At 51.6% G+C, this 26994-nt stretch overlaps 1 protein-coding gene across 1 annotated transcript in view; it reads right to left on the bottom strand.

The window, feature by feature from the left end:
- Positions 1–344: 344 nt before the first annotated feature.
- Positions 345–26994, bottom strand: part of FAH (fumarylacetoacetate hydrolase) — a 36651-nt gene continuing 10001 nt past the window's right edge. Inside the window, exons 6-14 of the mRNA XM_079915147.1 lie at positions 22512–22609; positions 22371–22423; positions 17470–17569; positions 16573–16703; positions 14693–14768; positions 12498–12544; positions 9936–10037; positions 9054–9171; positions 345–4437 (exon numbers count right to left, since the gene is read on the bottom strand). Coding sequence (XP_079771273.1) covers positions 4358–4437; positions 9054–9171; positions 9936–10037; positions 12498–12544; positions 14693–14768; positions 16573–16703; positions 17470–17569; positions 22371–22423; positions 22512–22609 — 805 coding nt within the window. The 3' untranslated portion in view covers positions 345–4357. The remainder of the gene's footprint in view (positions 4438–9053; positions 9172–9935; positions 10038–12497; positions 12545–14692; positions 14769–16572; positions 16704–17469; positions 17570–22370; positions 22424–22511; positions 22610–26994) is intronic.

Below are 26994 nucleotides of genomic sequence, written 5' to 3'. Positions count from 1 at the left end.
GCCCTCTGACACCCTCCAGCAGGCCGCATCCTGGCAGAAACATCACTGGGCTTGCTCCTCAAGTGCAGTTTAAAATGGATTCTAGGGCTTCCCTGGTGGCGCAGTGGTTGAGAGTCCACCTGTCGATGCAGGGGACACGGGTTCGTGCCCTGGTCTGGGAAGATCCCACATGCCGTGGAGCGGCTGGGCCCGTGAGCCATGGCCGCTGAGCCTGCGCGTCCGGAGCCTGTGCTCCGCAACGGGAGAGGCCACAACGGTGAGAGGCCCGCGTACCACACACACACACACACAAAAAATGGATTCTATTCTCAGTTGCATAGTCATTCATTTAGATTCATCATGGGCCACTGGTTAAAACAGGAGGCGTGAATGAAGTATGAATTAATAAGGAAGATACAGTGATAATTACAGCCAATTTGCCTTGAGATGTTCATCACTGGATCTGTCACCTCCATCTATTTGATCAAACGTCTCTAGTTCTTAACAAACCATTGTGAAAAAGAGAAGATTTGGCCATGAAAAGCATTTTTGTCTATTTCATTACCATTATACACAGGTAGGTTTCAGTGAGCTCGGTTCCCGAACTAGACTATTAAATTCACTTCTCATCTGGAGCTGGCAATGGGAATTTTGAGATCGAGGCTGGAAAACAAAGAGGCTCATGTTGCTGAAGGTTAAGGGAAAGTCATCGTTGGAGAAATCCCACGCCAGACCCCCTATTAACATCCACCCTGTGTGTGTCTCAGACTCCAGGGCCAGATCCAGAGGGTTCATCCAGCATCACCAGCCCCTAAGCCCATTAAATGCACAGTGAGGGGTAAGTATGTGATCTCCATAGCTGGCATCAGCACTCTCTGGTGCCAGCGGGCAAGTGGACTGATAATGATTTTAGATGACTTTTGCCCACGACGCAGGGACCTCTGGTGAAGATCTGCCATGTGCAATAGCTCTTTAGGTGTATTTAGGTGAGGAAAACAAGATGGGTCACTCATGCATGTTGATGCCAGGAGATAGAGCTAAGGGAACAATCCCAAACACAAGGTGAGGAACAGAGATTTCAGTGGAGCAAGCAGGAGCAGAGGTGGCCCTGGGAACACAGCCCACAGGAATTCAGAACAAACCCAAGGAAGACTTCGGTCTTCCAAATTCAGAGAATACGTATTTGGATCAATCTTATCTAGACGGTAGGGCTCTGAGAGACCCTGGTGACTCTACAGTAAGTCCCCTACATGCGAACCTTCAAGTTGTGAACTTTCAAAGATGCGAACGTGCGTTTGCATGTCCAATCACGTTAAGTTAGTCCACGTGTCTGGAGTATATTGTCACGTGCGTGCATCCTCTACAAGTGTTTGTGCTTTTGTGCACTTTACTCTGCAGTACTGTATATAGTAGTACAGTATCTTTATTTCAAGGCCAGGATGTCTGGAAGCAAGTGAAAAGCAGCAGTATACAGCCGATTGTGTTAGTTGAGCACCTAGGCTAACTTTGTTGGACTTTCAAACAAATTGGACTTACGAACGCACCCTCGGAACAGAACTCATTCATATGCAGGGGACTTACTGTACAGGATTTCCACTGAAATCAGCAAAGCATTGAAGACCATGGCCCCAGGGCGCAGCTTCGTGGAATAAAATCAGCTGTGCAAGACCAGTTCAGCCTCAGAGCACGATGCTTCCCAGCCTGTGTGTGGCAGAGACTACGAGCTGCACCCCACCCCCGAGGATTCATTCTCCCCTTCTTCTTCAGCAGTCGAGCTCCGATTTTAAGCTGAGGAAGCAATGTGTTCAGTTAAAAGACTATATTCCCAGCCTTCCTTGCAATGAGGTGTGGTCTTGTGACTATGTTCTTGGCAATAAAACGCAAGAAAAGTGTAGTATGGGGTTCCCAGGAAGGCTGCTCAAAGGGTACCTAACTCATCTAGGAGGAGGGCCCTTCAGCCCTTCATCCCCCCAACCCTCACCTCTTTAATTTTTCTTTCTGCAAGCCTGGAACTTGGGTGTATTGGCTGGAGCTCCAGCAGCTTTTTGCACCATGCGGTGACCTTGAGGTTGAACCCCATGTGCTGAGGATGAGGGCCCTGGGTCCCTAATGACACTGTGGAGTTGCCATACAAACTCCAGACTTCCTGGCTCCAAAATGCTTTTACGTGAGAAAGAAATACCTTAATGTTCCTTAGAATTGATAAGCATGCTCCACTCTCAGGTCTTTGCACTGGCTGGACCCTCTGCCTGGAGCACTCTGCCCCAGATGTCCATCTGCCTTGATCTCTCACTTTCATCAGCTGTCTAGCAAAAAAGCACTAAGAACCAGAGGCATTAAGGCCTTCTCTGACCACCCTGTTTATAACGGCACCCATGTCTCCCATTGTTCCATAGAATCTATCCCCATCTGTCATAGTGTAACCAAAAGTGGGGTCCGGCTGCTAGCCACTCAAAGCCAATGAAGAGGCAAGGTTGGTGGAAAGGAAAGTTTGCTTTACTTTGGATGCTGGGGGTGGAGGTGGAGGGCGGACTCCTGTCCTAAGGCTGACTCCCCCCCAAGCGACAATCAGGGGGCAAGAGCTTTTATAGACAGAGGGAGGAGGCTACATGCAGAAACAGCTCTGACAGTCATCTTGAAACTGGTCATCGGTGGTCTGACCACTGTCATCTTGATGGTTTTAAGTACAGTTAATCTTCAGTTCCAGGGTTGGTTTGTTTCCATTTCTTTGAGGCCAATTCTTGGAATTGTGGCAATTTATGTCATGGCTACAGTTTGGTCATCTTGTAGTTAACTTCTCCACCTGGTGTAGGTTTCAGTATCTATAACACAGCTCACAGGATATGGCTCAGAATATTATCTATAGCCCTTGAGAAGGAACTAAAGGTCCTTGACTTTGCTTAATGACTAAACTATTATTATTTGGTCTCCTTTGACTGTTTTCCTTTGTTTATGCATTTTCTCACTTCTCTGATTAAACTTATCCTTTGGCTAAAGTTTTTCCACAGACAGGAGGCAGGAGGAGGACATGGTGGGCACAGACCGTAGGGTCCTGCTCCATTTCAATAGTACGTATCTTTTCCTTGCCCATTTGTTTCCTGTCCATCTCCCTCCGCTAGGAAGTAATCATCACAGGGCACAAGGGCATCACAAGTCACAGCTATTCTGTGACTGCTGCACCTCTTGTTCCTACTACAGTGCCTGGCACAGAGAAGGCACTCAATAACGATTTGGTGAATAAATGGATGAATGAGTAGCGTGATCTAATGGGCAGGCTCCGCAGGCTCAGTCATCCTCCCAGGCCCTGGTGTGGGGTCCATTAGGCCCAAGATGTGTCACCAGGCATCCTCTTCCCCTGTGGTCACCAGGAACCAGGCTGCCTGTCTGCAGCGGGCAGGGCAGAGGAGACGGGGCAAGGCTCACTCTCCTGACTCTGGTGGGCTTGCAAGGGGAGAAAAGCAAGCCCCTGGCCCTTTTCCTGCCCTCTCACAGTTCAGGTGTGTGAACCCTTGACTTGGGGGCTCAGCCAAAGGTTCCTAATGTGCTGATACGGCTACAGGGCCCTTGAACCAAGTCTGCACCCCACATACATCCATCAGTCGGTCCCAAGAGGTACTGAACGTGAGGGGTGCTGTGGTGCGTAAATTTACGTGTCAACTTGGCTAAACCACGGGACTCAGATATTTGTTCAAACATCAGTGTAGATGTGGCTGTGAAGGTAGTTTCCAGGTGAGATTAACATCTAAGTCAGGGGACTTTGAGTAAAGCACATTATCCTCCACAATATGGGTGGGCTTCATCTAGTCTGCTGAAGGCCTTAAGAGAAAAAAGCCTGAGCTCCCTGGAAGCGGGGACTCTCCAGCAGACCACCTTCAGACTCCAGCTGTAGCTCTTCCCTGGGTCTCCAGCCTGCGGCCCACCCTGCAGATTTTGGACTTGCCAGCCTCTACAATCACATAAGCCAGTTCCTTAAAATAAATGTCTCTCTCTCTCTACACATCTACTTGGTCGCATTTCTCTGGAGGACTCTGAGCTAATATAAGTGCCGTTCTTTCTTCCACGTTCCAGAGAATACTGGGAGCTCTAGAATGTCTGAGGAGGAACAGCAGACCCTCAGCCTCGCTAATAAAAACTAGAAAACGAACTGGTCTCTCAAGGGAGCGGTACACACCTTGACCCACTGGGTCAAACCAAGAACACGAGGAGACGTTGCACACTCAGAGCCGTGCCAGGCCCAGACGGAGAGGGAGCACGACGGCTTTATTTATTACTGAATGAAGAACCAGGCCTGCGGCCTCAGTGGGGGCCCCTGGTCCCCCGCAGGGAGGTGGAGAGGGCAGTGCTCAAGGCTTGTGTTTCCAGGAAGGCAGAGAGAACCTCAGGCCGCTGAGAGGGCAGGCAGCACTTTTCCTGCACACTGGCCAAAGCCAATGCGGTACCCGTCCCCCTGGCACTGTCCTGCAACAGAGGAGGACAGGGGTCAGCCACGAAGCCGCTGGGCTCAGGGGAACCAACGCCCAAGCGGCCACGGTGCCGGTCAGCACACAGCTGGGCCCAAGGCAGGAAGGCGCCATCTGAATGACAAACAGGTATTTTCGACAGAAAAACCACCTTCTCCAGAAGCTGGGCAGAGCTCCAGGAGCACCAAGATGGAACTCCAGGCCCGCCCTACTGTCAGGGACCCTCACAAGCGGTGCAAGGATGGCACAGTGGCTTTCCTGAGAGGTAAAGCAATAGGTATAGGTCAACTCTCCCTAAGTAAGTCTGAGTTCAAATCCTAGGCTTGCTAATTAGCCTGAGGCTAGACTGACTGGGTTCAAAGCCTGGCTCTTCCACCTACTGGCTCCATGACCTTGAGTCCCCTTGGAACTCAGTTTCTTTTCTTTTTGTTTTTGTTTTTTTTATTTTTAATATTTATTTATTTATTTGGCTGCATTGGGTCTTAATTGTGGCACATGGGATCTTCGTTGTGGCATGCAGGCTCCTTTAGCCTAGTTGCAGCACGCAGGATCTAGTTTCCTGACCAGGGATCAAACCCGGGTCCCCTGCATTGGGAGTGTGCAGTCTTTACCACTGGACCACGAGGGAAGTCTCTGGAACTCGTTTCCTCATCTGTGAAATGAATCTAATGATAGTACTCACTGCGCAGGGCTGTTGCAAAGATGATATGAGTTAATACACAGAGAACTCCAAAAGAGTGCCTTGCCCAGGGGAAATGCTCAGTGTCAGCTATTATGATGATTATAAGCTGGGGGATTAGGGGCAACTTGTTTAACCTCTGAGCTCAGCCCCCTTGTCTGCAAATGGGAATAGCAATCCTTACCTCTCAGGGTTGTGAGGATTTGATGAAACACGTGGCTGAAGCCCTAGCATGACATCTCCCAGAGCAGATGTTAAACAAATTCACTCAATTCCATTTCAACAGAAAGGCAGAGAGGAGGAGACCCTTGTCCCTGGACCTGAGAAGGGTCCATTGAGTGGGAGCAGCTGTCTGAGTCAGAACAGACAAGTCTATGAGGAGCTGGGAGAGCAGCATGGAGGAAACAGGAGCACAAAGGAGGGAACGTCGGAGCTGGGACTTGACAGGTGGATACGAGTTCACCAGGGGGGACACAATGAAAAGGGTGTGCCAGACAGAGGGAACAGCGTGTGCAAAGACACGGAGACCAAGGCGAGAGATGCACGAGGTGCACTTATTCAGTGAAGCTGTTGTGTGGGGTCCCCTGAGAAGCCAGAGTACAGAGTATTCTTAGAAGCCATGTTAAGGAGTTTGAACCTCTTCCTGAGGGCACTGAGGTGACTCAGGAGTTTTCAGCAAGACAGTGAAAGCTGTGTTTTACAGCTATGTTTTAAACAGCGCCCTCTCCAGTGGCCCCTAGAGAGAAGACAGATGGAAGCACATAGGTTTACGAGTGTCAGGCCTATACAGAGGCTCCAAGGCTCCCCAGATTGAGACGCTTCTCAAGCACCACGAGCCACGGCAGTGCTGAGGTGACGGCCACCTGCCCATGACGAACATGAGGGCCACTGCAGGGGATGCCCGTGACCTTGAGTTACACAAAACACCACCAGACCCCCTCACCTGCCAAGGACGACCCCCAAATCTGGAGTTAGGCCTTCTGCTACCCAATGTGAAGAAGGGAAAGCAAGGAGTTGCGGTATTCCCACAACTGAGAGAAACAAATCGAAGCTCACTGCGGAGAGGACTCCCAGCCAACTGAACACTGAGACCAAAGACAGCTTTGGGAGACGGGGTCAGGGACGCCTCAATGAGCCCTTCCAGTGAGTGCAGGGACAGTCCTCACGGCCACCTGTAGCTCAGTACAGTCTACCCAGCCTGTCTCCTCCCACTTCCTCCCACCTGCCCAATCATCCCACCGGTCCTCCCTGTGAGGGCTGCTCTGACTGCTGGCCTTCTCTGGGGAGGTGGCAGCTTGGACACCAGCAACATCCCCAAACAAGCCCCTCACCCTCCCCGGCATCACCGAGGCACATCCTTGCCACCCCAGCACTGACCCTTAACACGCAGTGTCACCTTTTGTCCAGAGCAACATCCTTGCCTATTCTGTTTCATTATTTTTCCATCAGTCACTTTAGAATCTCAATGCTCAGAAATATTCGTGTCCCTGGGGGGGAAAAAAAGCCTATGGAAGCAAAACCTGGCAGAAATTCATCAATCATCTATCAAAGCATCTCACTCCAAGCTGCAGCATTTTTTTTTTTTGGTACGCGGGCCTCTCACTGTTGTGGCCTCTCCCGTTGCGGAGCACAGGCTCCGGACACGCAGGCTCAGCGGCCACGGCTCAGGGGCCCAGCCGCTCCGCGGCATGTGGGATCTTCCCGGACCGGGGCACGAACCCGCGTCCCCTGCATCGGCAGGCGGAATCCCAACCACTGTGCCACCAGGGAAGCCCTAAGCTGCAGCATCTTTAAAGCGCCTTCTTCCTGGAGAGCTGCAAATACTCAGAGGGTGTCTTTCTCCTCCCCACTCCAATGCCGGGTGCTCTGTCGTTCACATTGCTCCTTCCTGCCCTGGGTTACAACAGAGCCACCACCCCCAGCAAACAGCCCTGCCTGCTTCCTGAGAACAGATGCACGATTACATCCTGGTGGGAAAGCTGGCCACTTCCTCCCCATTTTACAGCTGCCAAGCAGATGGTCCACATGGGGTTTCTTAACGTCAGAGACGACCTTCTGAGTCAGATGATTCTTTCTCATGAGAAGCTGTCCTGTCCACTTAGGATGTTTAGCAGTATCCCTGGCTGCCATTCGGAGACAGCCAGAACTGTCTCCAGACGTCGCCAAATGTCCCCCAAGGGGCAAAGCCACTCTGGTTGAGACCACTGGCCCAAAGGATGAAAAGTGAGGCTCTGCACCCAGCTGAGGAAGGTCTTTCCAGGCTCCCAAGCTGCTGCTCTCCAGTGCAGGGAGGAGAAGCTGGGGGCAGGTGCGTTCAGGCAGGGACAGAGGGCCCCGAGAGGCCAGAGCATGAGGAAAGTTTGCACCCAAGTCAGAGCGTGTCACCGAGCCCTGGGCAGAGGGGAAAAGCAGCTCCCTGCCTCCCTGGGTTGGGCTCCATCAACCATGGAAATGGAAGCGAAAAGTATAATCTCCTCTGGAATGTTATCTGATCTCACTGGCCCTTTCCTGAAATCTGACCCTCTGCCTATTCCCCACTCCATCCCACCAATGGGAACGAGAACCCATAGCTACAGCTGCAGCCCAGTTTTCCAGGAAATAGGGGTGACAATAGGACCCAGGAAGGGAAATGTGTGGTCGGCAGGCAGAGACCAGGATGTGGAGAGGGAGTGCAGAGAACGGGTGCCCCCTTAACCTGCCTGCAGGGCAGATGGGCGTGGCTGATTCCCACGCTTCAGGTAGGGACTCCTATTAAGGAGGAGTCAGGATGCTGGGCATTCTCAAAACCGGGTTCTGGAAAAAGCAGCAATGACAATGAGGACAACGGTGAAGACCGTCACCAATTTTAAGCACTCACAAGGTACCTTGCACCTTGTTAGGCTCTTTAGATATTATCAAAGGGCTTAAGAATTGGGGTTCTGAAGATAAGCTGCCTGGATGCGAAATCTGATTCCATGACTTACTGGTTGCAAATCCTGGGCAAGTTATTTACCCCCTGCAAGTCATTTTCCCACCTGTAAAATGCAGGTGCAGCAGGGACAGTGGAACATGACCCCAGGGGGCAGATCCTGCGCTTGCCTTGTTCACCCCTGAACCCCAGCATGGGAGTCACAGCAGCTGCTCCAGAAACGTCCCCTGAAGGAATAAACTGGTTCGTCTCATCCTTACAACCATGCTGTGAGGTTAACTACTGTATCTATCATCAACTCCATTTTAAAGATGAGGAAACTGAGTCCAGAAAGGTTCAATAACTTGAGGAAGGTCACAGGGCCGGTGGGGATGTGGGAGTCCAACCTGCACCTGACCCTGAGTAGCGAGCTGCTGACCACGGCGGCTCCTTCCTCTCCAGCAATGATATGTGGTGGACAGAACGACCCCCCCAAGATGTAAGGGGTGCCCTGACCTCCTCGGAATGGGCTGCTGGGAAATCTCGTCACTAACTCAGCCAGGTCATAAGGCACAGGGTCATAGGGCACAAGGTCATAGGACACAGGGTCTTTGCACTGCCGAGTCCAGAACAATGGGAACCTGCCATTATTTTAGAATTTCGCTCAGGGAGGAAGGAGACAAAGCGGGACTTCTGCAGTCTTTTTGGTTCGGGGAGACTCCGATTTAAAGTCCCTGGCAGGGACTTCCCTGGTCATCTAGTGGTTAAGACTCTGCGCTTCCGATGCAGGGGGCCTGGGTTCGATCCCTGGTCGGGGAACTAAGATCCCACGTGCCGCGCGGTGCAGCCAAAAGATAAAAAAAATTTTAATTTAAACCAAAATAAAGTCCCTGGCAGGCAGCGTTGGGGCAAAGGCCAGTACAAGCAGACACAGACCTGGGACTGCCAGAGTGGGGACGAGTTGGGACAGATGGCTTCCTGGCCAGACGGTTAGGACAGCGCCCGCGGCCGAGGAGGAGAGGACACTCGCGGGTCCCGGCCCCCTCACCTGTGATGATGACTTCATCCCCGTCCAGCAGAAACTTCCTGGTCTGTCCATTCCCCAGCTCTATGGCTCTCGTTCCCTTCCACGACAGCTCCAGCATGCAGCCAAAGCTCTCTGGCTCCTTCATAACGGGAAAGGGAAGAAGGTGTGATATGTACTTACATCATGGTGAGCGTGGCGGAGCTGGTGTGGGCAATGGTTAGCAAGGCGGGGGCCAGGGGATGCTGGGAAGGGGCGGGGGATCCTGCGGCCCTCAGAGACCCTGCCTCGGTGGGACCACTGCAGAAGTGTCCTCGAGGCCGGGCACTCTACCTGCCCTGCTCACTCCATCCAGGACGCGGAGGTGCGGGATGCTGGACAAGTGTGCCCAGGCCCTTCCTGTCAGGCCCCTGCCGGCTCCAGAGGCTGCGGCTTACCCAGACGCTGTCGTGCCTGACCCCACCCACTGGGAAGAGATTCTCCATCAAAGAGCCTGGAGTCTCGACCTTGCCGGAAGTGACTGGTACATGCACCACCCAAAAGTCATCACCAAGGGCTCGTGGAAGGGGGCTGGGGGGAATCAGTGGGCCACTCCTCCTGGGTGGGGGCACTGTGAGGTGGTGACAACCAGACACTGTAGTGGCTTCCTGCGTCTGCCCCCGTGTCGCTCTCACTCTCCCCCAGGACACAGACACAGCCTCTCATCCCTACACCAGCCTCTCCTGAATTTGAAAAGGAAGGCCCTCCTGCACCCAGAGATGGATGAAGCTCTGAGTAGGACAGAGTTGAAAGATACACCTGCTTCGGGCTGGAATCCCTTCTCAGGGGAGAGCTGAGGGCCCTGCAGTCTGTAGGGGGAATAGGGGTGCCCCAGGTGGGCAGCCCCCAAGGCAAGCAGATACTCACCGGCCCGCTGATGGTTCCAGAAGCCAAGAGGTCCCCCGGCCGCAGGTTGCAGCCGTTGACAGAGTGGTGAGTGAGCTGCTGCAGCATTGTCCAGTACATATACTGCGGGCGAGGGACACAGAGGTGGGGACGGGCAGGGTGGGCTTCTCCCAGCCTCCTGGAGCAGTCTGCCAGCCTGCGCCACTCACTGAGGCCTTCCCTGGGCTCTCACCCGGCCCTCAGAGCAAGGACAAGCTGTCTTCCTGCAGCTACCCTGTGACCCTCCCCACCTCTCTCCCCACCCCTTCACCAGCAACAGACCCCGCTCCTCTGCCCCTTCCAGCCCTCCCCTAACCCACCTTCTCCACGAAGCGCTCCCCGAGGAGCCGACCTCACCGCTCAGACCCTCAATCTGCAATGTGCTCATCTGTCCATAATTCCACCCTGTCCTGAGATTACCCCTGAGTCCTAAGTTGACAAGGTCTAGGTCCTCGTCATAGCAGAAGCTATGCTCAAGCTTCTCATGAGCAAAGACCTCCTTTCCATTCTCCCACCCTGGGCTTTGGAACAGACACTGGGCAACAGAGCTGAACGACTCAAACAGGACCTCAGAGCACACTGAGGAATGAAGAAGCACTGAAGGAGGTCAGGCTTGGTGGGGGCAGGCTGGGGACCACACGCCCCCCGAGCAGCTCAGAGGCGGCACGCCTGCGCCTCTGCAAGGTCACAGCTTCTCAGATCTGCCACTCCTGGAGCGACACCTCCAGGCAGAGGAAATCTTAGAAGTGGATTCTTACCCAAGAGACCCCTTAAAGCAGGCCCCCTTATTCCTTCTTAGTAGCCTAAGGAGCCCAGAATAAAGTTAAATTAGAAGGGAGACTGGAGGAAAAAGGAATACATTGAATCAGAGGATGTTCAAATGGCCAACAAGCATATGACAAGGTGCCCGGCTGCAACAGTCTTTTTTTTTTTTTTCTGCGGTACGCGGGCCTCTCACTGTTGTGGCCTCTCCCGTTGCGGAGCACAGGCTCCGGACGCGCAGGCTCAGCGGTCATGGCTCGTGAGCCCAGCCGCTCCGCGGCATGTGGGATCTTCCCGGACCGGGGCACGAACCCGCGTCCCCTGCATCGGCAGGCAGACTCTCAACCACTGCGCCACCAAGGAAGCCCTGCATCAGTCTTTAGGGAGATGCAAACGGAAATCACAGCCCCCCAGAAAGGCGGAAATGAAAAGGCCGGCGACGTCACATGTTGACTTGGATGTGGAGCAGCCAAAACGCTTACATGCTGCGCGTGGGAGCATAAATCGGAACAAGCCCTTTGGAGAAGTGTTTGGATGTACCCCTCAGCTGAGTATGGACACATATCCTCTATGACCCAGCAATTCCATTCCTGGATATCCACCCAACAGACGTGCACACATACATGCACCAGAAGACTTGGACTAGAATGTTCACAGCAACTCTCCCCCCGAAAACGGAAACAACCCAAACGTCCACCAAGAGTAGAATGGAGTGCTCGCTTCGGCAGCACATATACTAAAATTGGAACGATACAGAGAAGATTAGCATGGCCCCTGCGCAAGGATGACACGCAAATTCGTGAAGCGTTCCATGTTTTTACCACACACACACAAAAAAGAGTAGAATGGAAAAATCCATTGTGGAACATTTATACTGTGAACACGATACAACAGCTAAGAAACATGAACTGTCACTGCAAACTGCAACATGGTTGAATCTCAGAAACATGATGTTAAAACAAAAGAAGCCAGGGCTTCCCTGGTGGCGCATTGGTTGAGAGTCCGCCTGCCGATGCAGGGGACACGGGTTCGTGCCCCGGTCCGGGAAGATCCCACATGCCGCGGAGCGGCTGGGCCCGCGAGCCATGGCCGCTGAGCCTGTGCGTCCGGAGCCTGTGCTCCGCAACGGGAGAGGCCACAACAGTGAGAGGCCCACGTACCGCCAAAAAAAAAAAAAAAAAAAAAAAAAAAGAAGCCAGATAGAAAAGAGTATATACCGTATGATTCTGTTTTTATAAAATTTACAAAACAGACAAAATGAATGGAGGGTAAGAGAAGTCAGGAGAAAGTTTACACCTGACAGGGAGAGCGGTGATGTGCCTGGAAGGGGCCCCAGGGCACAGCTGAGGTCCTGGAGGTTTCCCGTTTCTTGATCTGGGTGCTGGTTGCACAGGGATGTTGTTTTGTGAGAATTCATTGAGCTGTACACTCATAACGTGTGCATTTTCATATCTATGTGTTATGCTTCAATTAAAAGTTCACTTTAAAAAAATAAGTCACTCTGATCAACCCAGCCCCTGGCAAGACAGAAGTCAGGGACTAGCCCCTCAGAGGAGTATCTATTATTCCCCAGGAAAAGCACTGGCCGTGTCCATGCAGCCTCCATCTGGAGGGGTCTCTGTGACCTCCTGGCCTCTTCGGAAAGATACAGGGCCATGGAAGCTCTAGGCCCACACACTGACCCATCATCATAGCCCAAAGTGGATGCTATTCCCCTGGTCCTCCCAGGAAGAAAGGTCTCCCTCACTTCCAAAAAGCAGTCTGCCTAACTTCAAAGCTTACCTTAAAATTGGACCTGCATACGGTAGCTGCTTGGTTCATTCCTTCTCCTGTTGGGTAGACAAGACAAGTAACATTGACAAAAAGACCTAATTCTATTCATCAAGGAGGGAGGGACCCACCTCGTAGGGGGAATTGTTTTGTGGTTTAAGCTTCCCATTGTCTAATGTGATTCTACCTAAAGAGTCCATGAACCAATGAGCTCATAGGATATCAGAGCTGGGAGGCGTGCACAGAGAGGATCTAGTCCACGGATGGCAAAGAGATGCACACAAGACGCCATTTCCTCCTCCCACACCCACGGCAGACAGCACAAATTGATCACAGTTCTGGTATCCTCTGAGATCAGATGTAGCCTCAGAACCCCGCTTAACACGATGCTCCTGGAAGCTGATCATCAACTGGAGATACTGTACAAGTCGAAACCAACTTGCCACGCCCACCAGAGCCCTTTGGACAGCTGGGGCCATCTGTCCCCTGCCAGACTCCTCCCATGATGGATAATGTGTTACTATTTCAACAATATTTATTAAACCATTACACACCTACTACACACAAGGTACCAGGCCATTGCTGTACCATTTCTGAAGCGTGCTAATAATCAGAAAGCTCTTCTACCCCCTAAGGACGGGCCTTCCTCCCCTGGCCCTGTCTTCCTTTCTGAGGCTGCACAGAACAGGTGAGCTCATCGGCCCCATGGAAGGTCAGGGTCCCCCAAGCCTGCTTCACCCAGACCCCAATTCAGAACATCAGAAATGCACATTCAGGACTGGTGTGGGGAAGGGTCTTGGAAGCCATCCCTGCACCCGGTCCTCCCTCTTCCAGGTCTTTCTACATCTCTGGGCACTGCAACTTCTTGATAATCTTGTCCCTTTCTCCAACAGTGCACTCCCCTGGATGTTTCCAGATGGTCAGGAGGAAAACAAGAGAGAAATGACCTCCAAAGAGGCATTTGTGGGTAGGAGGACACCAGCCTAGGGCTTATGACATTTGGCTGTGGTCTCAGCCTTTCCATCGGCCGGCTAAATGACTCGGGGTGAATCCCTTTTCCTCTCTGAGCCTCACTTTCCCAATTGATAACGTGAAAGAGTGGGACCAGCACAGTTTTCCAGGGGTGCTCTGGCGGCTACGAGGCTCTTCCTAGGAGCCCTTTCTTGTGTGGAGCGACCTCCCCCCGAGAGAGACAGCTCCTTCCTCTTCCTGGCGGACACAGCCTGCTGCTAGAATCACCTCCATGAAGGATGGAGACCCTGGAAGCTGCAGCGAGAGAGCCACAGCAGAGCCTGGGGTATGTAAACAGGACAAAAAGAGGAGAGAGATCTAGGAAGAAAAGAGATTGGCCAGAGTGTGGCCCAGGAGGTCTGTGTGCAGCCCCCAGACTAGCCCTCTCCCAGCGCCAAGGGCCCCCCTCAGGATCAGAAAATGACACCTGATTCTACCCAGGTGCAGGTGCTGTTCTAGACCTTGATGTGTATCACCTTGCTTACCGCTCACAATTACACCTTGAAATCGATACCACTATTATCCCACTTTTCAGACGACAAAGTGGCACAGACAGATTCAGTAACTTGTCCAAAGTCCCACCGCTGGGCAGGGGCAGAACCAAGACTCGAACCCCAGCCGTGGCCTGCAGAGCCCAGCTCCCTCTTACTACTGCTCCACTGGCCTGTTACCTCAGCCCAGCTGGGCAGCCTCAGGGGGACGCAGGCCCTGCTGCGAGGCTCTCAGGGCTGACTGAGAGCAGGACCCGGGGGCTAGGTGTGCTGGCTCCGTGTGGTCCCGGAGGACAGAGCCAGGCCCACGAGGACAGGCTTTCAAACGGGCACTGGACAAAAAATGCCACCCAAGAGTGAGGGGTTGGCAGTGGCGTGTGAGCAGAGGCTGGGCAGACTTTGGTCGGAGAGGCTGGAGAGGGGATTCGTGTGGAGGGTGGAGGTCCCAGACTCCAAGGTTTCTGGCCCTAACAGCTGAGAGCCCGGTGCTATGGGGCTAAGGCCACATGGGCCCAGTGCGGCTCGCAACGAGCACAAGGGTGTCCCTTCCCATCCTTTACAAGAGCCCCACGTGTCTCCCAGTCTGCAGCAGGTGGCACCCCATCCCCTCCCCCCTTCAGAAGCTCAGCAGCCACCTGGGCACTGGCACTTGGGCACAGGGGTCCACCCAGCTGCTGGACACACCCTTCGACCCCACGACAGTACCTTTCAGGGTGACAGAGAGGTTGATGTCGAACGTGTAGGGCTGGTCGTGGCGGAGATACGGCAGGGGCTTGGGGTCCTGTGAGGGCAGAGCACAGCACAGAGGGGCTGAGCCCCACAGCCCAGCAGAGCAGCTGGCAGAGAGAATCTGAGGGAGAAGGGGTGTCCCCTCTCCAGGGCCCAGCACTGTGTCCCTGGACACTGGGGGGCGAGGGTGGTCATGTGTGCTGGACTCTGGGAAAAGCAGCCGAGGGAGGGGCCGCGGCAGGTCAAAGGTAGACAGAGGACCCAGAAAGCCCGGGAGGGGAGCGCTGGGTAAGGGGGACAGTGGGAAGCGGACAGTGGGAAGGCCAGAGATGCGGGAACAAAGCCAGGCCTGCAGGGAGAGGCCAGGCCAACAGAAAGGAAAGGCGGAAGGCAGGGGCGGCCGGCAGAGGCGCTCAGCCCTTCTAGTGCTGGATTCAGTGTGCAGGCAGCTTTGGTAGCCAGAGCTTTGGTAGAAGGTCTGAACTTTGGCCAAAAGCAGCATTTTCCCAAAGAGCAACCTGTACCTGAATCACTAGTGGGCCATGAGACAATGCGGGGTGATTTTATTTTAATGGTTATGTGTTTCTTTTTATGATTAACTTGTTGGCTAGTAATGAAGATAGGGACATAAAGTTCCTTTTCTAAATACATTATGAGAGTTTTCATATGGAAGCTGAAAAAGCATTTAATAAATAATTGTTCAGAAGTGGCAAGGGTCGTGAAGGTTGCACGTAAAGGGTATTTGGGAAGGGCTGGCATGAAGGGAGACAGAGCCCAGAGGTCTCTGGCGAGGGTGCAGCAGTGCCTGTGAACAGACATCTGGACCAGGGATGGAGCCGGGAGGGGACGAGCAGGGGGTGTGGCAGCAGGCCAGGCGGTCCTGGGAGGGCAGGACTCACCAAAGACGGAAGAGACAAGTCTGGGAGACTGAAAATGATGGGGAGGGAGATGCTGTGGCAGGAGCGGTAGAGGAGGGAGCAAGGGGACAGGGTGAGAGCCGCACGGGAGCTTCACGAGGCACCGGTCTGTGGGGAAAGACTCCAAGCGTTGAAGCACAGCTCCCTGGGATGACAGGAAGGCTGAGAGGTGTCCACGTGTGAGCCAGGCGAGGGGGAATGGGACCGGGGGAAGGGCAAGGCTCAGAGCTCAGCTAGGGCTGCCCCCAGGTGGAGGACGGAGTCGGCTGGAACATCACAGGACTCTAGGAGATACAGGAGAACCAGGACAGGTCACATGCCAGAAGCCAGGGGGAGAGAGCGCCTAGGAAGAGTAGGGGGCCACCAACGGGTCCACACTGAAGAGGGCACAAGGTCCCCGCACTGACCAAGGTCACTGGGCACTTTGGTGAGACCACCGGTGCTGATGGGGTGGAAGCAGCGGCTAGACTGTGACAGGCTGAGGAGGGCTAGGATTGTGAGACGGGCCTGGACAGTGGTGCAGGGACAGGAGGCTCAGGGAACACAAGGCCGAGGCTCAGCGCCAGGACGGACGCCTGGCTGTCGGACCCCATGCTGCATTCTATCAGTTGGGCTCCAGGGGGCGCCATCACACAGAACACAACTTGTTGACCTGGAAAGTTGTGCAATGTGGTGATACTGGAAGGGACGCCTTTTCCTGCCAACTGGCCAGTTCCCGGCCTCAGAGGATTCTAAAGGTTACAAAATTCCATGTTCTCCTCAAGAACTGTGCAGGGGGCAGGGAAAGCACAAGGCAGAATGATTAGTGCCATGCCTGCCTGGAGGTCCCCATAACCAGGACCCCCAGCACATGGGCATCCTCCAGGCCCTCTCCATGCCTGCTGGGCAAACAGCCTCGGAGGCAGAGGGGCCTGGACTTCTTGCAGAGGGCGTGCTTACCTGCTCCTGGTTGGGCACAGCAAAGGGCATAAGGGCATCCATGGGCACCACCCACGGAGAGATGGTGGTTCCAAAACTCTTCCCGAGGAACGGCCCAAGAGGGACGTACTCCCACTTCTGAATGTCTCGAGCTACAGAAGAAAGGCCGAGCAGAGCTTACAAAGGCTGACCGGGCCCCGCGGCAAGGCTCCCCCCTTCCCTTGACCAAGGAGCACAGACACTCAGCACAGCCCTCCCCCACCCCCGTGCTCTGGCCCCAACCAGGCTGGCTGCCCCAGGACCAAGGACAGAGGTCCTCTGAGGTCACTGTGCCAAGCTGCAGCAAAGAGGAGGATGACCAAAGGGCAGGCAGGATACTTCCCCATGAAGGGGCTGGAAGCTCATCCTCATATGGGGAGGCAACACTTGCTGAGATTCACGGCACCACGGTCCTCCTACCAATGGCAGAGGGGCTGAGATGGGCTCAGAAACTGGGCCCAGAAACTGCTCTGTTTGAAATCTTAGCTCAGCAACTAGCTGAAGCCGTCCTTGTGCCTCATTCCTCACCCGTGTAAAACAGGAGTAGTAGTATTATCAGTGTCTCGCAGGGACCTGACAGGAGAGTCCATGTGACGTATTCAGCCCTGGGCCTGGCACAAAATTGCTCAAGCGTACTAGCTGTGACATCAGCCTTGTCCCTGTTCATCTTACAAGAAAACCGGAGCTCAGAGAGGTGAAGTAACTGGCCAAGAGCTCAGAGCTGAGAAGTCTGTTTGATACCCAAGCCTGTGCTCTCAGCCACTTTGACCGGCACCAGACCCAGGAGACCATCCATGGCTTCCCAAATACCCAGCCTTCACCCAGAGCAGAGTGCGCGCAGGAAACTCAACACCAGGATGCCCGACATCCCGTAATTACCACTCCAGTCGTTCATAAGGACCATTCCAAAAATGTGCTCATGGGCCTTAGAAATGGGGATCGGCTCTCCAAATTTGTTCCCGGGGCCTACAAAGAAAGCCTGACAAGGGGAAAAGTTGATGAGAATCTGGCTCTGACCTGCTGCCCCAGGTCACTTGCCTGGAGGGTAAAGGTCAGGTATTTCCAAACCCTGGCTAGGGACCTGGACCGTTGTGTACGAATCCACAGTTTCTATGCCATGACCAGCACCCGAGTAGATAGACGGCTACCCCGGGGACATGGTGAGCAGCTGCGGGCCAGTACCCACCCAGGGCCCCCACTCACGGCCCCTGATCACCAAGGCAGCCCCCTTTCCCTCCTTCAGCCCACCCCACACCTCTGCCCTTTCCCCTTCACCCGATACCGTGCTCTGCATTTTAAGGTTTGACAGCTACACCAGGCTTGTGAAAAATGAAAATATCAGGGTTTGTATTCGTCTCACAAAACTAAGAAGGCCTCTGTGATGCAGCAAAGAGAGCCTGCCAGGGCGTACCCCACACCCCAACCTATCACCCACCGTCTCAGAGGAAAGCATCATCAGCACAACGTCCAGGAAACAAGAGAATATGTAGACATCATTGGGGGGAAAAAATTGAGAAGATAACTCAAAAGCACACAAAATCAGCTATGACATTTGCAGGACCTAGGTTGCAGTTATATCCATTCTGTGACAGTGTTTAAATGTTGCAAATTTTTGTCAAGATTCTAAAGAAAAAAAAAAAAGATGCCATCTTATAGAGAATCTTACCACCATCGTCAAGATTATCTGTGCTCCCTACCTGTCACTGTTTCTCCACACTATGACTTTCTATTTTTCCTCTGCCTGAGACCATATGGGACCTGGGACCCTTTGCTGCAGTGCTTGCACCTGGACAAACCTCTCCTTGAGCAACAAAATGCAAAGAAACTATACGGGACTAAAAATAACTGGGTGCATGCACAGGTGGGGCAAATTATGGACAAAAAGATACAAAAGACCAAAAAACCCAAGTGCCATTTCTGAAGAGCGGGAACAAAACCGGTGTTGGGAACAAAAGCAGGGTACTGCGCATGCCCCCTGCACACAACACCACCTAAGGGGTGGGCAGACCACCTAAGACAACCCTCCGGCCCAACCCCTGGACACACCCCTACCCTCACCCCAGATAAGGAACAAGCTCGGCTTGCCCCGCCCCCCCCGCCGCCCCCACACCCACCCCCCCACCCCGCTCAGGGAGCAAGCAAGGGAAACTGTTGTTTGTTCTCGCTGCCCCCCGCTGCAGCAGCAGGGGCCCCAATAAAGCCTTGCCTGAATTTGTCTGCCTCTAGTCAATTTCTATTAATTAAGGAGGCCAAGAACCCTGGTCGATATCATGCCCACCCCTTCCACCAACCCCGCCCCCCTCCCCCGGAAACAGGAACCAACACAGGTGAAGCATCTGTCTGCAGAGTCCTCCGTTCCCCCAGAGAGAAGACCCTGGCCCCCAACCGGGGGTCCCTGCTCTGGGGGATCTGGGTTGGGAGACCTCCTCTTAGGGTTCACGGGGCAGCCTCACAAAGGCATCAGGGGGCAGAGGGCTGGCCGGTAAGGCCCTGCTGGGACTAGGGGACTAGTGCCCACCTGTTCCCCTCCTCTGGACAGAATCTAAAGAAATCACAAGGCAGGGCTGGAACTACAGGGAGGTCCAGCCTGCCTCCAATCAACCTAGATTCCCACGCCCCCAGCCCTACCAGCGCACTCCGCAGCTCCTTCCCTCCACCTGCATGAGGAGACACTCTGAGCATCACCTGAAGCCCTGAGTGCTGACTTTGAGAAGCCCCCTCCACGGCCTGCCCGCACCTCCCTGCCCCGGCCTGGCTCTGCTACCCAGCATCCGATGACCCGGCAGAGACTGAAGACACTGCCGGTGTCCCGGGACACTCCCCTCCAGTTCAGCTCTTCCTTCCCATCTCTTTCCCGGTCCCTTGACCTTGGGGGCTTCCTGGAATTCAGTGTCCCTCTCAGAATGCACAGCCCTGCAGCATGAGGGGTCCTTGGGGTGAGGGAACCAACTGGATTGATGTCAACATCTGGCTGTGAGATGGCAATCTTGCTGTGCAGGATGTTACACTGGGGTAGAGTGTGTGAAGGATTCTGGAGCTCTCGGTACTGTTTCTTACACCTGCACGTGAGTGTACAATGATCTCAAAATAAGTTTAGTTTAAAAAAATGCACAGCCCTGAAATAACCACAGTTCTGAGGTTGTGCAGGTCCAGCCACAAGTGCAGTGGGGCTGATGTAGTTGATTCTTGTTATTGGTAATAATTATATTCTATAAAGTCATTAGAAACACCGAGTTAGCAAATACAGGTATATCGCTTCTAGGGGAAATACGGGGTTACGCTCCTGCCAGCCTCTGGTCACAACATTCACATCAACAAATCAGCATCTAACCTTGCTTTGTGTGTGCTTCTGTTTAAGGACAGCTGGTTTCATTACAGGACTACCTTGGTCATATTTCAGGTTGGTGCCAAACCACCACAATTAAGCGAACATCTCAATAAAGCGAGTCACACGAATTTTTTTTGGTTTCCCAGTGTTTATAAAAGTTAGTTATGTTTATGAAATAATGCCATTTGCAGCAACATGGATGGACCTAGAGATTGTCATACTGAGTGAAGTCAGGGAGAGAGAGAAATATCGTATGAAATCGCTTATATGCGCAATCTAAAAAGAAATGATACAAATGAACTTATTAACAAAACAGAAACAGACTCACAGACTTAGAGAATGAACTTATGGTTACCAGGAGGGAAGGGTGGGGGCTGGGGGGAGGGATAGTCAGGGAGTTTGGGATTGACATGTACACACTGCTATATGTAAAATGGATAACCAACAACGACCTACTGTATAGCACAGGGAACTCTGTTTGGTATTATGTAACAACCTAAATGGGAAAAGAACTTGAAAAAGAATAGATACATGTATATGTATAACTGAATCACTTTGCTGTACACCTGAAACTATCACAACATTGGTAATCAACTATACTCCAATATAAAATAAAAAGTTAAAAAAAAAGAACTTTAGAAAAAAAATTCAAAAATTAACTGAAACTCCAAAAAAAAAAAAAGTTATGTTTACACTATACTATAGTCTATTAAGTGTGCACTAGCATTAGGTCTAAACCATCAATGTACATATCTTAATTAAAAAATAATTTATGGCTAAAAAATGCTAACCATCATCTGAGCCTTCAGTAAATCATAGTAGTGACATCAATGATCACCGATCACAGATCACCATAACGAATACAATAATGATGAAAAAGTTTGAAATATTGGGACTTCCCTGGAAGTCCAGTGGTTAAGACTCCGTGTTTCCACTGCAGTGGGGCATGGGTTTGATCCCTGGTTGGGGAACTGAGATCCCACATGCTGCCTGGCATGGCCAAAAAAACCCAAAAAAGTTTGAAATATTACGAAAGGGGACTTCCCTGGTAATGCAGTGGTTAAGAATCCGCCTGCCAATGCAGGGGACATGGGTTCGAGCCCTGGTCCAGGAAGATCCCACATGCCGTGGAGCAACTAAGCCCATGTGCCACAACTACTGAGCCTGTGTGCCACAACTGTTGAAGCCCGTGTGCCTAGAGTCCGTGCTCCACAACAAGAGAAGACACTGCACTGAGAAGCCCGCGCTCCACAACGAAGAGTAGCCCCCCTTCACCGCAACTAGAGAGAGCTGGTGCCTGGCAACGAAGACCCAACACAGCCAAAACTTAATTAATAAATTTTTTTTTAAAAAGAGGGACTTCCCTGGTGGCACAGTGGTTAAGAATCTGCCTGCCAGTGCAAGGGATATGGGTTCGATCTGGGACGATCCCACATGCCGTGGAGCAACTAAGCCAGTGTGTCACAACTACTGAGCCTGCGCTCTAGATCCAGAGAGCCACAACTACTGAGCCCATGTGCCACAACAACTGAAGCCACGCGCCTAGAGCCCGTGCTCTGCAACGAGAGAAGCCACCGCAATGAGAAGCCCACGCACCACAACAAAGAGTAGCCCCCGCTCGCCACAACTAGAGAAAGCCCGCGCACAACAATGAAGACCCGACGCAGCCAAAAACAAATAAATAAAATAAATTTATTTAAAAAAAGAAAAGAAGAGAAATATTATGAGAATTACCCAAATGTGACACAGAGACACAAAGTGAGCAAACGCTGTTGGAAAAATGGCACCAGCAGACTTTGCTCGATGCAGGGTTGCCACGAACATCCAATTTGTAAAAACGCAGTATCTGTGAAGTGCAATGTAGCCAAGTGCAGTAAGACAAGGTCTGCCTGTATGTGGTCGATTCGTGAACGTGAACTCAAGGCACAGGCACTGTGAGGCCCCAGGGCAGCTTATCTAGCACACACGTTTTCTACAGGATGCGCATCACAACTTTCTTGTGCTTGGGAGCTACCACCTCAACGAAAAGCACAAAAATGGAAAATAACGCGGCACTGAACAGACAGTAAAAAGGACACTTGTTTGCAGTACGAGAGCTCAGACACGAAGGCAGAGCCGGGCCTTGTTCAACCTCAGATGGGGACACGCACATCGGGAGACTCAAATTTTTTGCCACCCTGTGCATGCCCTCAGGTGACCCCCAAAAGCTCCCGCTAGTATTGATTTGGAGGCTACGAACGAACTGTTAGTGAGTAGGTGAATTTTCAACTACGGAATCAGTGAATAATGAGGATGGACAGTACTTCCGATGGCCCAGTGGGGACCCAGGACTGCCATTAACGTGGCTGAGATGGGGGAACGGCCTGTCGTCCAGGGCGGCCATCCCAGGGAGCTCTCCTGCCCTAGTGTATATACAGACCCTACACCAATAAAACATCAAGACATGGCTTACTGTTTCCAACTCGAAGTCCAAGAGTTTGCAGGCACCATACACAGGAGGCTTAGCTGGAATCATACCAGAAAGAGGCTAGTGAGTGCCAGGCGTGGAACTCAGGGTGTGGGGACACAGAGCGGAGCACGGCAAGGTACTTACAGTCATCGGGTCTCATCTGTCCCTTGGGCCTGCGGATTGGGGTGCCAGACACCACGACGGAGGAAGCACGGCCGTGGTAGCCCACTGGTAAGTGCAGCCTGAGGAAGGAAGGAGAGAGAAAGCATCAACACTGTTACACGTGCAAAGTAAATTTCAAAATGTTTTCAAATTAAAAATGAAAGGGAGAAGGAATAGTCAGGGAGTTTGGGATCAACATGTATACATTGCCATATTTAAAATGGATAACCAGGGGCTCCCCTAGTGATGCAGTGGTTAAGACTCTGCACTCCCAATGCAGGAGGCCCAGGTTTGATCCCTGGTCAGGGACCTAGTCCCACATGCATGCTGCAACTAAGAGTTCCATGCCACAACTAAGGAGTCCATGTGCTGCAACCAAGGAGCCCATGTGCCGCCACTAAGGAGCCCACCTGCAGCAACTAAGACCCAGTGCAACCAAATAAATACATAAATATTAAAAAAAAAGTGGATGAGAAAAAGAGAGCTTTAAAATGGATAACCAACAAGGACCTACTGTATAGCACAGGGAACTCTGCTCAATGTTAAGTGGCAGCCTGGATGGGAGGGGAGTCTGGGGGAGAATGGATACATGTATATGTATGGCTGAGTCGCTTTGCTGCACACCTGAAACTATCACAATATTGGGGGTTTTTTGGTTTTTTTAAATTCATTTATTTATTGGCTGCATTCGGTCTTTGTTGCTGCGTGCGGGCTTTCTCTAGTTGCGGTGAGCGGGGGCTATTCTTCGTTGCGGTGCGCGAGCTTCTCACTGCGGTGGCTTCTCTTGGTGTGGAGCACAGGCTCTAGGCGCGTGGGCTTCAGTAGTTGTGGCACACGGGCTCAGTAGTGGTGGCACACGGGCTTAGTTGTTCCGCAGCATGTGGGATCTTCCCGGAACAGGGATCGAACCCATGTCCCCTGCATTGGCAGGCGGATTCTTAACCACTGCGCCACCAGGGAAGTCCTTATCACAACATTGTTAATCGGCTATACTCCAATATAAAATAAAAAGTTAAAAAAAAAAAGAAAGGGAGTCAACATACATACATGGTTCAAATATCGAAAGGTACTCCCAAGTGTCCAGCAATAGATAAACAGATAAGCAAGAATGAGGTCTATAGATACAATGGAATATTGCTCAGCATTAAAAAGGATGGAAATAATGACACAGGCTACACCACAGGCGAAGCTTGAGGACATTGTGCTAGTGAAACGAGCCAGACACCGAAGGACAAATACGGCCTGATTCCACTTACATGAGGTACTTAGAGGAGTCAAATTCATAGAGACAGAAAGTAGCATGGTGGTGCCCAGGGGCTGGCGGGGCGGCGGGTGGAAACGGGGAGTTATTCTTTCATGGGTCCAGAGATTCAGTTTGAAAAGATGAAAAACTTGTGGAGATGGATGGTGGTGATGGGTGCACAACAATATGAAGGTACTAATGCCACTGAACTGTGCACTTAAAAACGCTTAAGATGTAAATTTTATGTCATGTGCAATTTACATTTTTCAAAAAAGCAAAAGGTACTTAAACAGTGGGAAAAAGTATGATTTCCTCCCATCCTCGTCTCCAACATCAATATTGGTGCTGATGCAAATACACGCAGAATAACTGAAATGGTTACTGTGTACGTACTCTGCGCTTAGAATACGCAGCATCACACGGGGTGCTTTCCTGTTGTTTCCCTTTTCATGCCCTCCTCGCAACAGCCCTGCACGGTAGGCGTTATGGGACAGCGCTGAGCAAACTCAGGCTCAGGAGCGTCCAAGGCTTGGCCGAGGTGACCCCGTGTGAAGTGCTGCCATTGGAATTCAAACCTGGGTCTCTCCGACCACAAAGTTCTGCTGCTTCCCCTGTAGCCCCCTCCCTACCTACTACAATGGGACCCGGGGACTAGATCATAAAGCTCAGAGCGGGAGAGCCATCCAGAGCACAGGAACACCGTCAAGAGCTCTGTTTATAAGACAGAAATATGGGAGAGGAAATGAAAGAGGAAAGAACTTCCAAGCATCCAAACACCATCATAGGTGATTTACGGTACGGGACGGTACTGCTAGGAACAGACCAATTGAACAGACCAATTGAACAACAGACCAACTGAACAAAAGAACATAATACATAAAAAGTGAAAAACGTTTTTGCATGACAAGATAAGTTAGATCCTGTAATGGGTAGAATATGGTTCCCTGGAAGTATGTCTACGTCCTGACCCCTAGAAGATGCGAACTCGACCTTATTTGGAAAAAGGGTTTAAGTTAAGGATCTTGAGATGAGGTCATCCTGGATTAGCCAGGTGGGCCCTAGATCCAGTGACAAGTGTCCTTATAAGAGGCACACAAGAGGAAACAAAGTGAAGGGGCGAAGGCCCTGTGTAGACAGAGGCAGAGTCTGCAGTGATGCTGCCCAGGAAGGATGGCCTGCAGCCACCAGAGCGGGACAAGCAGGGAGATGGCCTGTCCCCTGGAGCCTCCAGAGGGAGTGGGGCCCTGCCAAAACCTAGATTCCAGACCTGCGGCCTTCAGACCCGCGAGATAATAAATGTCTGTGGTTTTAGGCCACCCAGCGTATGGAAGTTTGTTACACCAGTCCAGGAAACGAATACAGACTCACACCTCACATCACACACAAAAGGAAATCCCCAGTGGATTATAGATCAGAATTTATGCAGAGTAAGGCTCTAAGAAGTACTAGGGAAAAATACTCCCCAAATCTTCAAATTCCTGAGGTGGAGAAAGTCTGAGCACGACATAAAGGTAAATGCCGGGCTTCCCTGGTGGCGCAGTGGTTGAGAGTCCGCCTGCCAATGCAGGGGACATGGGTTTGTGCCCCAGTCCGGGAAAATCTCACATGCCGCGGAGCGGCTGGGCCCGTGAGCCATGGCTGCTGAGCCTGCGCGTCCGGAACCTGTGCTCCGCAATGGGAGAGGCCACAACAGTGAGAGGCCCGCGTACCGAAAAAAAAAAAAAAGTAAATGCCATGAAGGAAATGATGGACATGTTTGACTTTATAGAAAGGTAAAATTTCTGCATCAAGAAAGAGCAAATAAAGTAAAAAGATGCCACATTGGGAGAAAAGAGTTGCACCGCATTACAACAAAGGGTTAATTTCTATTCAGCACAAAACAGTCTTTCAAATTAATAAGAGAGCACTGACTGTGTAGAAGAGTATCTGTGAAAGAATCTCTAAGCAGCTGATAAAGGTTTTGCCTTCAGAGAAAGGAAGGAGGATGAAGGACAGGGTGGCAGAATCTTGCTTTTTTCCCACTGTTTACCCATACATTCCTTTGGAATTCCGGACTATGTACATGCATTGATGATTTTTTGTAGCTTTTAGTTTTTTAAATGTTTGAATATGTATTTTGCAATATTTATGATATACAAAAAGATATAATAAGACAAATAACCACACAGCACCAACAGGCTGTCTAAGCCAATTAAAAACGCCCCCTTCATAAGGACCTCCCTGGCGGTTCAGTGGCTAAGACTCCGCGCTTCCGCTGCAGGGGGCATGGGTTAGACCCCTGGTCTGGGAACTAAGATCCCGTGTGCCACGTGGCCAGAAACACCAAAAAATAAAAATAACACCCCCTTGGTAGCCCTCCCGGCCCCTTCCCTCTGCTTCCCACCCCTCCTGACCCCACCCCAGAAGGGGCCACCACCTGGAATTTACTGTCCCTTGATATTTCTATACACTTTTACCACTGTCTAGTATTTTTCGCATCTTGTTAGATAAACGGCAATTTACCATGCATTTGCCTTATACTACCTAATCAAAAAAAATCTATTTTCGTAAAAACTGAGGTAGATTTAAGTTTATTTACACGGAGCAATGTCAATGACATATTAAAGTGAAAAACGCAAATGTCAGTCAGCATGGTCTCGTTTTGTTAACTAAAGAAATGAAACGTGTATGTGGCCGTGCGTGTCCGTGTGTGTGTGTGTGTGTGTGTGTGTGTGTGTGCGCACCCGTAACCTGGAGAGGTGAAGGCGATGGGCCAGCCACCATTCAGAGTAATGGCCTCTGGGGAGTGGGTTGGGGGTTTCCCTCTTCTCCCCCTTTGCTCCCCTTATTGGCTTAAGTTATAAAATACAACTGTGTGCAATTACATTCCACGTAATGATTCAGACAGCACAGAAGTTAGTCAGCTCTCCCCATCCAGCCACTCCCCTGAAGGAAGTAAAGTTGGTCTGGAATCTATTATTCTATGGACTTTTCTCTATGCTCATAGCAGTCTCTGCAAATGTGTGCATGTGTGTGTGTGTAGGTGTATGTACGAGTGTGTGTATATGTGTAGGTATGTGTGTAGGTATATGTGTGTGTACATGTATGAGTGTGCATGTGTGTGTGTATGTGTATGTACGAGTGTGTGTATATGTGTAGGCATGTGTGTAGGTATATGTGTGTGTACATGTATGAGTGTGCGTGTGTGTGTGTGGCTCAATAATAGCCTCTCAAAAGATACCA

The sequence above is a fragment of the Stenella coeruleoalba genome, assembly GCF_951394435.1.
Source record: "Stenella coeruleoalba genome assembly, chromosome: 2".
Lineage (NCBI taxonomy): Eukaryota > Metazoa > Chordata > Mammalia > Artiodactyla > Delphinidae > Stenella > Stenella coeruleoalba.
The sequence above is the reverse complement of the archived record's forward strand: the minus strand, read 5'-3'. Positions and strand labels throughout refer to the sequence as shown.